Below are 14,391 nucleotides of genomic sequence, written 5' to 3' on the forward strand. Positions count from 1 at the left end.
AAAGATGTGTTGGTGTACAGTGGGAACAAACTAAGACTGTCTGCACATCTGCATTTAATTTTACATTTTTATTGAGTCCTTGTGGCTCAAAGTACAAACTGTCGTCTTAAATTAGTTATAAATCTGTTTGATATTCTTCTCAGCGCAGAATTTTTTAATTGTCAGGGTAGCCACCAGTGAGAAGGTGGCGACCAGAGTGAGGAGAGTTCGCATGACTTTGAACCAGTTGGGGTAGCCAGGCAGCAGGGTCAGGTCATAGTGAAGAGAGAGACCCAGTCCCATAAGTACTACCAGGGCTCCCTCTGCAATATTGTCCCTGCAGAGCAGTGCCAGCCAGGCCAGAAGTGAAGGCACCACACTGTTGCCCAAGTTCATCCAGTCAGGCTGAGCAGGACTGCCGGCAGGGATTGCAAACCCCCAGCGGGCACCTCCAAGGAAGGAGACTATAGAGGCTCCGTAGACCACTTGAGCATATGCCAATTCAGGGTAAAAGGACTGCGTGGCAGCCATCAGGAGAGGTGCAGACAGGAAAGGCATGAGCCCAGAGAAACCAAGGTAAAGAGCTGGTTTGGGAGCCTGGGTGAGGGCCCTCAAACTGAAACCCTCTTTACTGTTGCCTTTCTCTGAGGTGCCTCGTGAATCCCTGTGGCAGAGACGTGAGGCAGGCCAGCTCACGGGCCTGATGCTCAACAACCTGTTGATGGGAGTTCGTCTGAATGGCATTAACACTGAGGAGGATTGAGAGTGAAACTGCAGCTGAGCTTCCGCTGTGTAGTTTGGTGCTCTTGTAGAAGATATCTCCATACTGGAACCTGAGAACAATAATCATAGAAGTGCGAAAAAACATGATGACGTCTTATTGTTAAATAATTCTGGCACATAGTATCCTTCTACTGTATTTATTGGCAAATACGTTGCACTGATAAACAGTCAAATTTTCTTTGTCTTACCCAAGAAAGTATGCGTCTTCCAGATGCAAATCTAATCATTTTCAATCTGAAAAAGACACGTTATCTGTAAGTAATACAAAAAACGCCCCATAGAACAAGCACACTGGAGTTGTACCAAACAGCTAGCATAACATTCTTTCAACCTGATGCAATACATTGCCATTCTACTGTAACAACCAATAAAACACAGACGTTGCTGTTACCTAAACGTTACCCTGTGAACGTTTGTCGTTCAGTGGTTCGCCACGGTCACTGCAGGCACAATTACAATGAGTTAGTGGTTACAAAGTTAACGTTAACTAGCTAAACTAAAGGTCGTTTGCAGGCTGCCTTTCTATCGGTGCTCGATTAAATGTCTGTCTCCATAGACTGGCTCGCTCAAACCAAAGCTGCTCAAACTGACTGGGTTCTGATATCGACTGATTTGGCTGTGAGTGGCGGGGAAGGTATTAAGTTGTATTCAAGAGGGCAAAATCCCACTAAACGTGCTACAATACCGTTTTCTAAGATATATATATATTTTAAAGAACCAAAAAATAGCATTTCATAATTTAAGACGTGGACATGTTATATTTAAATAGAAAATGATTTTAAAAATGCTGATTGTTAAGTCGTTTAACTTTAAAAACACTGCGGGCCCTCGTAAGGCTGCAAAATTGCGACAGATCTTGAACGTAGCATCATTGAGGCTGAATCCCTCAGTGCAGCGCCAGTGGTAAGCCATCCGAAAACCCAAACAAACATCAATAGTGCATTAGCAAAGAAGTAAGTCATTGAGAAAAAGTGCAATCTTGTTAATGTATTCAGATTCTATATATACTTGAATCGTTATTTATTAGAGGCTGTGTCGCTTAGGTGAAGGTACACGGTATCGTTTTAAAACACTGCAAGTTAGCTCGCTAGCTCTTAGCAAGCTGATGAATGTGTGCTGCCGCTGCTAAGGTAGCCATTTTGAAAGTGTGTTGTTCCAACGAAGCCAGGTCTGTTTACCTCTATTGTATGTATGTGACGACTGCTCAAATAGGCTGTTCCAGTCCCCGTGAGCATATTCAAAACATGCTTACTTTGCTTAGTCCCCTCGTCGTATTAATTCATTTCAACTACCTAGCAGGTTTTGTTGGCTATCGTCACTTAACAGGTTGGGTAACGCCAGCTAATAGCTAAGAATGCTACGCTAACGTTAACCTTACTTAGCTAGCTAACTAAGCAGAGTTAGCTAGCAGCAGAGTTAGGACAGATCTAATAACGTTATCAGTTAGTAATTAGCATTGACTATTTAGCTAACACTGCGTTCGCGTTGCGTCTTAATTTATTTCTAAGCACTTTAACCCACAACATTACTCAGCTAGTTAGCTTGGTGAAACGTGCATGTTACGTTACCGTGTGTTGATTCGGTCTGCTGCGGTGTTTGTGGACATGTGGGTTTCCCACAGTGTATACTAATGTTAACCTGGGTATTTAACAAAATAATGCGCTGCGGTCATTTGTCCGAGTATTGTTACACAGTGAAGTAACGTTACATGTCTGTGGTGAACATTGTAGCCTGAGTCAGTGGCAAACTCATTGATGTTGAGCTGTTATGTAATAGTTCCGTGGGAATACGTTAACCATGGTAGCTCTGAGTTTTGTGCATACCGGGATTCATTTTCCCATCAGTTTGAAGACGATGCAATAGAATACGAGGTGTATTCTGTTGCATCGTTGAACAAGGTGTAGGACTGAAGAACCGCTGTTTGAGGTTGTAAGTCTCCGTTTTAAATACACTCGCTACCTGGCATGTTTAGATGCGCAGCAGTCTTTTGGAGAAGTAGCGAGGAAGAACGTGTCAGTTATTTTTACACTGTTCTAAATATTTCATATACCAAAGCCGTCACAGTTTTTATAAAAGAATCAGCTTTTCAGCATGGAATGGTCTCAGAAAAATGAATCATTCCTTTTCTCTCGTACCTCTCAAAATGTATTTGAAATGTCAAAAGCAGTTTTCTTTTAAGCCATTGGTTGTCTCTTGAATCGTAAGCTATTTTGGGGTTCAATAACGGCATTCAGTGAAGGATGAGCATCTTTCATAATGTCTGACATACCCCTTTGCTATTCACATTAACACAGGTATGAAGGTATTAAGGGAGATTTTGGCTTAATTTCTCTGTATTCTCAGTTGCCAGTTAAGTCAAGTCTAATACAACAGCTCTGCAGTGTGTGTGACAGATAGGGATTGATTTAACTTTATTGTTATTTTGGCAGCTGTAGTTTGTGGTGCTGTTACATTATGTTGCGTTTTACTGGGGGTGAGTTATTTTATTTTTTTATACATATATTTTGATTGGTGATTTGTCCACCCCATTTATATCAATAAGGGTTTACTAAAAAAAAGTGGAAACACTTTACAATAAAATTCAACAGCACCACCAACACAGCTTCCGATAATAAGCATGCAGTCGAAACGACACCTCTCTTAAACAGTTTTATCAAAAACTGAATGTTTAAGTTTCATATAGGTAGGACTTTTTTGCAGAACTTGTGTATTCATTTGTATTATTTAAGCTAAGTGTACCAAATAAACTAGACACTGAATGTAAGCAGTTGTGAATTTTTAAAACTGGAACTTTGAGATGCTTTTTCTAAATCTAAGGCTGTTTCTGTTTAATGCAATTCCTGTGTGTTCGTCTGCAGATACCAGTGAACCCTCAGCAAGAAAACTGCACTGCTGAAACTTCATTAAAGAAGGGAAGGAAAGACCGTCTTGACAAATTTTGGACACATGCTATTTTTCAACTGAGAAAAAAGAAGTTGATTGAGCTGTTTTACGGATTTCTTTTTGGACAAGTTTGATTGTTGTCAAAGGACTCTTGTGTATCTCATGGTGCAAAGACCTTTTGACTTGTGGAAGATTTTTGTTTAGCTTTTGAGCTTGCATATCTATGAAATCAGAGCCATACCCTATATGTGCTTTAATCAGAAAGCCACAGATAATTAAATGGGCATCTTACAAATGTGATATTAAAACTATAAAGCTAAGAACGGCATTAGAATGCATCATGCAGCAGCATCTCTATTTCACTAACCAAAACTGAAAATGAAGGCAATGTAACATTGGGTTTTACTTCCTTCATTGTCATGTGACTTTGAACCTTTTTTGAGCATTATCTTTCTTCAAACTTAGTCTTTTTCATCAGTTTAATGAGGTGAGCCGTAGTTCTCAGTGACCTCCATTGCCAATAAAAGACTGTCCTTCAACCTCTTTCTTTTCTGCATGCGTTTAGGCAGAACTTAAAATGATTCGGTAAAAGGTGAGTCGACATAAAAACATACTGGCACGCAGTGTGGCAGGACAACACCTGTCTGTCTTCCCTCATCTGGTGTCAAAGTGGAACTGCTACGCAATCTGCTGTCCATGTTTGTCAGATCAATTCATTTTGCCATTCAGTATAAAGTCCAATCAGGTATTGAGTCTTACTCCTGACAATAAGAGCAAATGGCACAAATGAATTGGTGAAGGATTAAGTCTGTCTAGGCGATTACCTGGACTGGAACAGTAGCACTTGCAATTCATTAGCGACGTGACCTGCAAAGGAGCTTTTTGGGAATCCAGTTCAAGAAGGAGAATTGGTCCTTCGTAGGCCTCTGTACTTCTGCTTTAAAATCTACTTCCTGCATCGCCAGTTCTCTGGATTACCATTCAAGATCATTCCTGCGACCTTTTGACCCATCTCCCAGTGTTTCACCCTGGACGAAGCGATCGGCCTCTGGGGAAAGGGGCTGCGCTTTCCTGGAGGAGGTGGAGAGAGGGTTGTTGGTGTGCTGCTCCTCATCTGTCAGTGCACACACTCTGTGATCAGTGCCAACAGGCCTGAGGAACCGAGCCCAGCCGGACCGAGAGAGGAGGCAGAGGACTTCAGAGCCACAGACTCTGGGGTAATGATAACGTGTTACCTGACTGACTTGGTTACTGCAAACATGCATGGACTTCATATCTATGAAGTCAATTGCATTAGTGTGGTCCTTTTACAAGTCATTTGTCAACATTTTTCTGGTAGCAGGTGTTTTGAAAGTAAAATTAGAAAGTTGAGCACAATTAAGCCTGACAAGTTGCACATCCATTCAGACTGTCTGCTTCACAGGTACAGCTGCAGCAAGTTGAGCTTTGTGGTTTTCTGCTAAGAACAGGACTCTTGTTTGGCTTTTGAGGGAGACTAAGTGAATTTCTAAATAACTGCTGTTAAAATTATTACATAAAATCCAAAGATTCATGTTGGTGTAAAAGGGAATTTGATCCATGTTTCTGGGCTTGAAAAAGTTGAATCTGAACTTTTTAAAAGATGTAATTCCTGTTGTGCCATTTCATTTCTTAGATCCTGGCCATGAGGTTTGATGCCTCGATCCACTGACCGGAAACACTGGACCTAAATGGCGCAGCATGACTTTGTCCCTGCCTGGCTTAACTTCTCCACTCCCCAGCCTGTCAAGGTTTGTGTGTATACTGAATGTATATCATCTGAATGTGCATCTGTACACCTAAACCTGCATTCACACTGCCTGTGTACGCTGTCCGACGGTGTGACAAAAAGTTGAGACTGACTCAACTTCTGGAGAAACGCAACCCAACGTTGCGCTGCAGTGGCCAATCATGTAACCAGCAATCAAAATTATCATTCGGTTGTGAGGCGGCGTGAGGGTCACGCATGGTAAAAAGGAAACATTCATATCATCCTACCTTCATAATAAAGACTGATGATGGAAGAAAGTAACCATTTAGTTAAGATAAATCGACAAGTTAACGTACAGGTGGAGGATTTCATGGATGGGGTTTTGTGATTATTTTTTTTTTTTTTTTTGCATCCAAACATTAATAAATCTGCAGTGGCTTAAAAAAATGTTGGTGACAAATTGCTGGCTTTTTGGCTGGCTTGCTGTAGTTCAGCGGAGGATCACAAATAAAACCAGAAATCATAAGCATTGATTAGACTGTTTACTCACCTGGTGGCCTATGGTCACGTTGTCCCAGACTGTCCGACTTACCACACCCTTTATTCTTACCCACAAATGCCCCGATTGACTCCCAACAGGATAGACAGCAATTCACAGAAGCAACACAAGAGTTATTTTAATTGACGGACATAATCTGGGCTTGAAGTTAAGGGTCTCGAACAAAGCTGTAACTTAGAATAAATATTGTATGACAGAAAACAAATTCTAATCCAAAAATAGAGCCTCTTGAAAGTAAAAGTAAAGTGTAGAGTGGTCTCACTTTTCATCTTATTTTGTGAATTTTCTCTCCCGTCCGGAGCTCAGTGTATCTGTCAGTCAGGAAGTTTCCCAGCCAAATGGCAATTCTGGGAAATCAAGAGTCAAGACTGACAAACAAGTCCACAGTCACTGTCCTGCTGACACGACTTTGCCTCAATGGCATAGGTCTTCAGTTATTAGCCAGCACTGAAAGATGGTCTAAGGTTTATGTAATTTTCTGTTCCTTTGTGTTGTCAGTTTTCTCCTGGAAGAGACATGTGTGATTCATTGTCCATCTCAGTGTAGAGTCCACTTTATCTGACCTTTTTCCCCTTTCTGTCCTCATCCAGTCCCCTGCTGCCAACCTTGAGAAACAAGGTGAGCCCCACCACCACAGAGACAGCAGAGCTGCTGTAAGCCGCCGTCGCCACAACTCCTCTGATGGCTTCTTTAACAACGGCTCCCTGCGTGCTCCAGCAGGTAACCGTTAAGAACAGTTACCTTTTAAACCCTGTCATTGTTATTACGTAAGGGAAAGCATGAGCAAAATGAATGAAACCAAAACAGAGTTCAGTAACTGAAGCTTTTAACACTGTAGTGCTTGTTCTAGCGTATGAACACAGTCCTGAGAAGAGGTCTAATAACAGGGCACAAAAAAGGTCTGCACACTGTTAGGCTCCAAATAGTCTGGCTCAAAGGGTGAACAGTGCTGGGATAAAGCCTTGCATCAGGGATGTCCCTCACCTTCCACCATCTCTGCTGTGTATTTTGCAAGGGCACTGTTGCTGCATCAGGTGTTTGGTGCTTCCCAGAATGGGTGTCATTGGTTTAAAGAAATGCAAACCAGTGCCAAAGCAAAAAGAGACCTGTTTTAAAATGTATTTTATTCACTATTGTGTTTTAGATACTGTGGGATGTCATGTTTTGCTGTATTGTTGTGTGTCTTGTCCTTATGTCTGTCTGCAGGCTGTATAAACAATTGCCCCTCGGGGACAATAAAGTTACCTTGACCTTGAAATGTTTCCTATTGCAGAATAGATGAGTGGTGTAGCCAGACCTAGTCTATATCCACGACATTCCACTTCCGGGATTGCTAAGGTGCTGGAAATGCTGCCGGATGTCTTTCATTTCGGCCGGATGGCCGTTACCTTCCGCTTTCTCTGTGTTGGCATTTTAAACTCCTGTCGATTTGAGGACTATGGTTAACTGCTCCTCAGATCTCTGCAGGGTAAATCCAGACAGCTCTGGATTTTCAGATCTGTCCAGTCTGAGTCTTCTGTTGCATGACTAAAACAACCTTTGCATGTACACATGTTCCCCCAAAACAAGTTTGTTCCTGAGGCTATTGAGACAATTGTGATTGGTTTGAAGACATGGCAATAAACCAGAGCACGTTATTCTCCCATGCCGGCATGCTGTGTGGACTAGCCAGACCTTCCTCCGCAGCACTGTGGAAGAAGGTGGCAATGCTAGACTAGGCTCCAAATGAATAATTTATTTGTCTTTTACATAAATGTTTTGATCTATAAGATCTTCCTCAGACCTCCTCTGTACCCTGCAATTAAGTCTTTTTTTGTCTTGCACCTTAGTGTTTTGCCTGGATGTAGGCGCATGTGGTCTCTCGTCAAGAGGTTTAATCAGATAACCTCCAACAGTGGGTTGCGGGTGTGTAGGGGCTTTTGATCGTATGTGTAGATCAATGCAAGTATGCTTTAATGAGCCAGAGTAAAAAGGCTAATTTCGGTGTACCTTAAGCACTGAAAAACAACAGACAGGTCATGGATGTCACAAGAAAATCAGACAGTTTACTCATGTTATTGCAGGAGGAGTAAAGATTACATGTGCATTTTGAAAGACAGATGCACTTAAACCTTTTCACCATCTGGCTAGAATGCTTCTCAAACCACCTCCTAAGGTGGTTGTTTTTAAGGACGGATACTAAAGTTGAACATTCAAGTTTTTTGTCAAAGCTGGTCATGGTTAGTTGTTAACACATTGACAGGAGTAGTAATGGAGACTAATTAAATGGTGTGTACCCTTTTTTTTTTTTTTTAAAAAAAAAAAAGGCTTTCAGGCAGGGTATGTTTCAAACATTAAATCACTTATGCCAAATTTGTAAAATAATTCTGCCGGACTTTCATTGTGTGATGAAGCGGCAAACCTTTGCTGAAAGAGGACATAATTGAGGCCACCTGCTGAGAAGACAGTGGTGTTACAGGTGGCGTTGGAATCTTGTCCCCTTTTTTGAGGAATACTTTTACATGAATTATACCGCCTCCCATACACACTCATTCAAACCATCTGTCCTTGCTTTCTAGATTATGTACATTATTAGGTTTCATCAATATACAGATCAGTGTCTACTCTGTACACTCCACTTAGACAGTGCTCTGCTGATGTGTAAGCATGCGGTTGAACTAAAAACATATGGTGCCAATTTTAAAATGGCAATTCATTGTTGCTCATCTAGTCCTTTGTGAAATTGATGCTGATGAGCCACCGAGCAGCTGTGTTTTGGTGAAATCTCAAGGTTCCATTCAGTGTTTTTGTCTCAGTTTCTGCAGCGTTGTTCTGGATGAATGATACTGTTGTGGTGATCAGTTGTACCACCAGGATGCATTCAAGTGCAATGGCAAATTTCAGTCCTGTGTCCAAGCAGTAACCTTGAGTCAGTTAAGCTTCCTGTCTGACAGGTTCTATGCCCATTCCACCTACAGTCCCAGTGCTGTCTCACCGTTGTCCTTCACTTTGCCTTGACTCACGTTTTGCGCTGCCCTCAGCTTTGGAAAGCAGAAAGGCAGCTTTATGTGCGTCTACTTGATTTTGGTGTGCTGTGCCTGTCAGACATGTTGAAATAAATCTGACATGTCTCTTCTAGTAATTTGGACATAACGGCTAGTTTAATTTCATTTTAGGATATTGGCTGGGAAGTGTGCTTGCCTTAACCCTTCACTCAGTAGTTTCTGTATCGTGTAGGTGCTTCAGAGGAAGCTACTGTAGGTGTAGGCTGTGATGTTGCCTAGTTGTTTTCAGTGCCATGGGCTGAGCCATCAAAAATGTTATTTCAGAAAGGGAAACCTAACAGATCTATCTGTCAAAGCCACATAGCCTTGGTTTTCAGCTATCGGAAAGCATAACGCTTGTTATATACACTATCTACATATTATATATTTATATAAATATTTTCTCTCAAGGTGATGGATGGCAGCAGCCCTCTCTACTTCTGAGGCATGACTCTGTGGACTCGGGGGTGGCCAAAGGAGGGCATGGTGGGCTGGCAGGGGGCTCCTGTTGGAAGGAAACACCCAGCTGGCACGGAGCGCCGCGGGGTGCCCAGGACGGCCACCACCACCAGGGACGCCACCCCAAACGGGTAGGAGTCGACAGGGACAGGCAGACGGGGCACCGGCAGCGCAATGGTAACTTCCATCCCCGCAAGGGCACCGCGTACCAGGACAAGTTCCCCAAAGAGGAACGCAAAGATGCCAAGGACGATAAGCTGAAGTTCGTGGAAGAGGACTTTGTGAGTACACTGGGTCTTCCTAAACATGCTACTGAGCTTTACATAGCTCTTTATGACAAAGTAGGGCTGTGCAATTAGCCGTCATTTTAATTGTGATTACAATTTTGGTTCCAAATGATCAGAAAAATTGAGTAATCAAGAAAAAACGATTAAATTTAAGTTGAATAATTGCACCATCTTTCTAAAAGTCACTTAGTAATTGTGTTAAACATCGTGATTTCAATATTGACCAACAATAATCGTGATTATGATATTTTTCTGTAATGGAGCAGCCCAATGACAGAGCTCTGTTGAAGGAACACTTTGAGTCAATGGCAAAGCTATTTGGATTGTTTTAATAAATGTTCAGAATGCAGTCAGCTCTGGAGCTAGACTGTTTTTTTAAGATTGTTGTTGTTCACACTGCACCTGACCTTAAAACTATTGCCGGAAACTTTTTAATTTTCCGTTTTTTTCCCCCATATTTACCTTCTGATACCAAATGTAAATATTATGAGTATTATGCATCACCAGAGTTTCCCTCCACTGACCCATCAGGGTTAATTCCGTCAGCAACAACAGGCTCAAATTCTTGGATGTCAACATAACTTGAAAATACAAAATTGTAATGCTACTTCGGGCTGCACAAGTAATTGCAATTTTATCCAAATCAAAATATGGAGGATGGCAATATCCAAATTGCAGGGGGTGCACAATGTCGCAGATGGGGCCCAATTTTTTGTTGGAGGCAAAATATGTGTCAAACCATTCAGAATGAAGTATTGTGGTGCTGCAGAGACGTCCCAGCCTACAAATTTGTGTCCTACAGACTACAGAAAAAAAAATGACTCATATGACTCATATTGCAATATCAGTCAAAATGATCGCAATTAGGTAATTTCCTCATATCGCGCAGCCCTAATGCTAAGGTATTTAATGCAGATGTTTTATCTTTCTAGCCTTCCCTCAACCCTGAAACAACTGGAAAGCCTGGGACTCAGATGCGAGCAGTGGCTCCCCATGCCGGAGTGTGGGGTATGAGCTCCCAGTCCACATTGGATTTCAATTCTTGAATAAGATCTGTTTCTCCTCTTCAACATTGTAACGTTTTATCACTGATTATGTTCCAGAAAACCCCCCTAATGGCAAACAGATGGTGTCCAAAATGCTGGTTATCAAGAAGGTTTCCAAGGAGGACTCCAGCACAGCCTTCTCTGCGGGGTTTGCCACTGCTGGCAACTTGTCCACCAACGGAAACAAAGCTCCCATTGCAGGCTCCAGCATCTACAAGAACCTGGTCCCAAAGCCCGCTGTGGCCCCCACCAAAGTAGGACGTGTCAAATTATTTCAACAATACCAGCTATGTAGGTGCTCTGCTCTGATGGAGGCAGTTCTCTCTTTTTGTGACTGACACTCGTATGTCCTCTTTTTTTTTTCTTGTTCTTCCCAGAGCACCCAGTGGAAATCCGGTGGTAGAGAGATCACGAAATCTGGCCTTCACATGCCAGGCCGAGATTCAGTCTTCACCAGTCCCGTCTCTGCAGCCAAGCCCAGCACCCCAGTCAGTGCACCACAGCACAACACCCCGAAAGAGGTGAGGACAGTGGGGAAAAAGACGAATAAGTAACGTCATGTTACAACATTTTGGGATTTTCCATACCCAACATGATGCACTTCCAGTGTAGCAGTCTGTGTTGAGCTCATATGGCTGCACGCGTGACTGTGTGAGTAAATCACAGGTTTTATCTAAACATAGTAATTATGTGTTGGTGTGGCTTGTGACTGAAATGTTTACTCACATGTGCACATGAAATTTACTTATGGAGCAGTGTATGTACAGTAAAAACTAATGTTCAAAAACATCAGAAAGTAACACTGAAAGCATCTCTGCAAATGCTTGCTTTGATCCAATAGTTTTTTTTATAACTGCATACATTCAGCTGGTTTCCTAATATGAAAATGTTACTGGGCAGAGAGATGTTATAGCTGATAAATTGGCGTCTCTGTTGGAAAAAATAATTGTTACCTCTTTTTTTTTTTTCTTCTTCTTTTTATGGCTTCTTCTTCTTCCGCTCCCTCTCTTCTCCCTGTGGCACCGTCACACCTACAGCACCCTTCCAGCACGACTCCTCCCATAGACATTGCCCCGTCGAGGCTGAAGCTGATGCGCCGTGGTCCGGACCGTAAGAGTGAGTTCCTGCGAGCTCTGAAGGACGAGGGCCCCGGAGAGCTGACGAGCAGCAGCCCCGGAACATCAGGAGAGGTAGGCGGCAGTTTGGCCTAATTTTCCCAGGTTGTCACACAGCGCATTAGTTACAGGTAATGACAGAGATCAAAAGATTTCCATTTTGTGGAGTGGACTGTCAAATTGTGACCTATTAATGATTTGCAAGTACAATTCCCTTGTTGAATTTTGTAATGTTCCAGTTGAGAGTCAGTATTTTTTTTTTTGTCTGCACATAAAGGAGAGTTACAGGAAAGGTACAGGAAATTCTGAAAAGTTAAGTGCTAAAAATGCCAAAAGAAATATAGACATGTTGGCTTTGTTTAATCAGTTAGCTTCACTTTTGACTGTCAGAATTTTTTTGAAGTGTGTTGTGTGTGTGTGAATATTCTCAGGTGAAAGCAGCACCCCAGAGCCCAAAGCCTACAGCGAGGAAGTCTGCCACGAGAATGGTCTGTCCTATTCCCTCAGTGACTCGGACACTGACCACCTGTCCAGCTCCCTGGAGGCAGAGCACAGGTAGGACACCGCTGACCGCCTTGTTTGACAACACACACACACACACACACACACACACACACACACCACACACACACACCACACACACACACACACACACACACACACACACACACACACACACACACACAACACAAAACAATAAGCAGAAAATGCCTATCCTTTTGTAGGTTGCTGAAGTCCATGGGATGGCAGGAGTACCCAGAAAATGATGACAACTTTCTGCCTCTGACGGAGGACGAGCTGCGAGAGTTCCAGACTAAAACTGAACAGGTGAGCACTCAGTGAAGCAGCTAATGTCCGTTTTGGTAACTCCTCTGTATATTATTGACACACTATTGTCTGTGTCCTTTGACCAGTTGAAGAGGAACGGCATGCAGAGGAATGGGGCTCTCCCAAGGGCGCGGGGTGTGACCCTCCACTTCACCCCCTGGAGGAGTGTAGCGGAGGCAAACGTCGAGGAGGGCTCCGAGTCCGAAACCAGTAGCAGCAGCCAGACCTCTGACGACGACGACTGCATCAAATCCTAACGTGGCTTTATGGAACAAAAAACAACAACAACAACAACAACAACACAACATCCCAGCAAGCAATCCCCCTCTTTCTCTCTCATCTTTGTTTTTAGAGCACCATTTTGAATTTCTTTTGTTTTGATTTTTTTGTTGTCATTCTTGCACAAGGGAAAAACCAATCATATCCCAGTGAAGGGGGAGATTCCTGCTCCGCCAGACGTCGTTTTCCCTGCGTTTCCTCCTTCACTGCAGTCCCTGCCCTCTTTGACCCTTCTCCCCACCTTCCTTTTTCTTCTTCGCTTTTGTGGAACTGACGTGTTCAAGAAAAGAAGGGCAATGAATGCACACTTGATTCTGCTTTAAACAGACTAACTCATTTCATTGATGATGCTGATGACACATTAATGATATTAATAAAAATTTGTTCCTGACAAGCTGATATGTTTCAATATGAATCTGACTTCTGTGGTGTTTGAGTCAACATGTAATTTACTATGTCTAGAACTGTTTTAAAATTCCACATTGATCCCACACTGCCTTGTAGGCAAATTCTTGACTCTTATCAGTCTGAGTGACAAGATAATGAATTTTCACTAAAATGCAGCACTTTCTAAAGATGTCGCTATGTTCTGTCCTGCCAAGAACAACACACAACTGTTTCTTCCTACTTAAATATTTTTTATTAGTGCTGAATAGAACTGGTGTCTGTTTTGACTTGCTACGGGGGGGTTGTAGTTTTAAAGAGACGTGTCTCATAGTTCTGGAATTAAGTAGTAGTAAAATATTTCTGCACAAAAAAAACTAATTGGGTTTGGCAAAACAAAATTTGCAAATTAAATGTTTTAAAGGTAAAGAGGCAACGTCATGCTGATTTTCATCAATTGCTTGTATTTATTCAATTTCAAAAGATTGTGTAAGCGGAAAAAGCTACTTACAGAAATGGTACATTTTGTTTTTACAAAAAATATGCAGATAAGCAGTTTCTTTTTTCATTATGTGCCTAAAGTGCATACATTTTGACTTGTAGTAGCAAAAGCATAGATGTTACTACCATTAACGATGGCTTAATTTAATGTACTGTATACACCAGCATGTACAGTACAGGGCCCTGAATAATTATCTGTACTTTTCATTCTATGACAGGTCGAGATGTGTGCTGTGAAGGTAAGCTCCATTGGAAAGATAAGTGGTCTAAATGGTCGTTAAGCATAAACAAATACTTTGTTTCCCCAGGTTGATACAGTAGACATTTTAGAAAAAAAAAGAAAATCTAGTCTTAAAGTAAAACCATTACATGACCCCTCCACTGTTTTCAGTTTGCTTGTTTTGCTAATTTGTGTCCATCCCAGACATCTTTATAAAAAAAGTGGAAGTGTCTAAAATTATAGAATTTAACAAAAATTCAAAGCAAAATTTGACCTTTTTCCTAGCATACAATCTGGCTTGCCATTGCAGGAGAAG

At 42.1% G+C, this 14,391-nt stretch overlaps 2 protein-coding genes across 7 annotated transcripts; one reads left to right on the forward strand and one right to left on the reverse strand.

The window, feature by feature from the left end:
* Positions 1-31: 31 nt before the first annotated feature.
* LOC116699771 (transmembrane protein 69-like) lies at positions 32-2,386 on the reverse strand. 3 transcript variants are annotated; one of them, XM_032532514.1, is made up of 3 exons: positions 1,941-2,386; positions 951-996; positions 32-812 (listed from the first exon to the last, which is right to left on the reverse strand). In XM_032532514.1, exon 3 carries the CDS (start codon positions 802-804, stop codon positions 112-114), a length of 693 nt encoding a protein of 230 aa, XP_032388405.1. In that variant the 5' UTR covers positions 805-812; positions 951-996; positions 1,941-2,386; the 3' UTR covers positions 32-111. The 3 variants fall into 3 exon arrangements, with proteins under 3 accessions (XP_032388405.1, XP_032388403.1, XP_032388404.1); XM_032532512.1 differs by lacking the exon at positions 1,941-2,386 and adding an exon at positions 1,154-1,364; XM_032532513.1 differs by lacking the exon at positions 1,941-2,386 and adding an exon at positions 1,165-1,321.
* gpbp1l1 (GC-rich promoter binding protein 1-like 1) lies at positions 1,423-13,385 on the forward strand. Of its 4 annotated transcripts, none has more exons than XM_032532499.1 (12): positions 1,423-1,665; positions 3,621-4,862; positions 5,300-5,414; positions 6,524-6,653; positions 9,368-9,696; positions 10,635-10,710; positions 10,806-11,002; positions 11,126-11,269; positions 11,786-11,938; positions 12,294-12,418; positions 12,589-12,691; positions 12,778-13,385. In XM_032532499.1, the coding sequence occupies exons 3-12, from the start codon at positions 5,355-5,357 to the stop codon at positions 12,946-12,948; spliced, it is 1,488 nt and encodes a 495-aa protein (XP_032388390.1). In that variant the 5' UTR covers positions 1,423-1,665; positions 3,621-4,862; positions 5,300-5,354; the 3' UTR covers positions 12,949-13,385. The 4 variants fall into 4 exon arrangements, with proteins under 4 accessions (XP_032388390.1, XP_032388389.1, XP_032388391.1 ...); XM_032532498.1 differs by having other exon boundaries at positions 1,610-1,715; XM_032532500.1 differs by having other exon boundaries at positions 1,662-1,930.
* Positions 13,386-14,391: the final 1,006 nt, after the last annotated feature.

The sequence above is a fragment of the Etheostoma spectabile genome, chromosome 12, assembly GCF_008692095.1.
Source record: "Etheostoma spectabile isolate EspeVRDwgs_2016 chromosome 12, UIUC_Espe_1.0, whole genome shotgun sequence".
In the NCBI taxonomy this organism is placed as follows: Eukaryota; Metazoa; Chordata; class Actinopteri; order Perciformes; family Percidae; genus Etheostoma; species Etheostoma spectabile.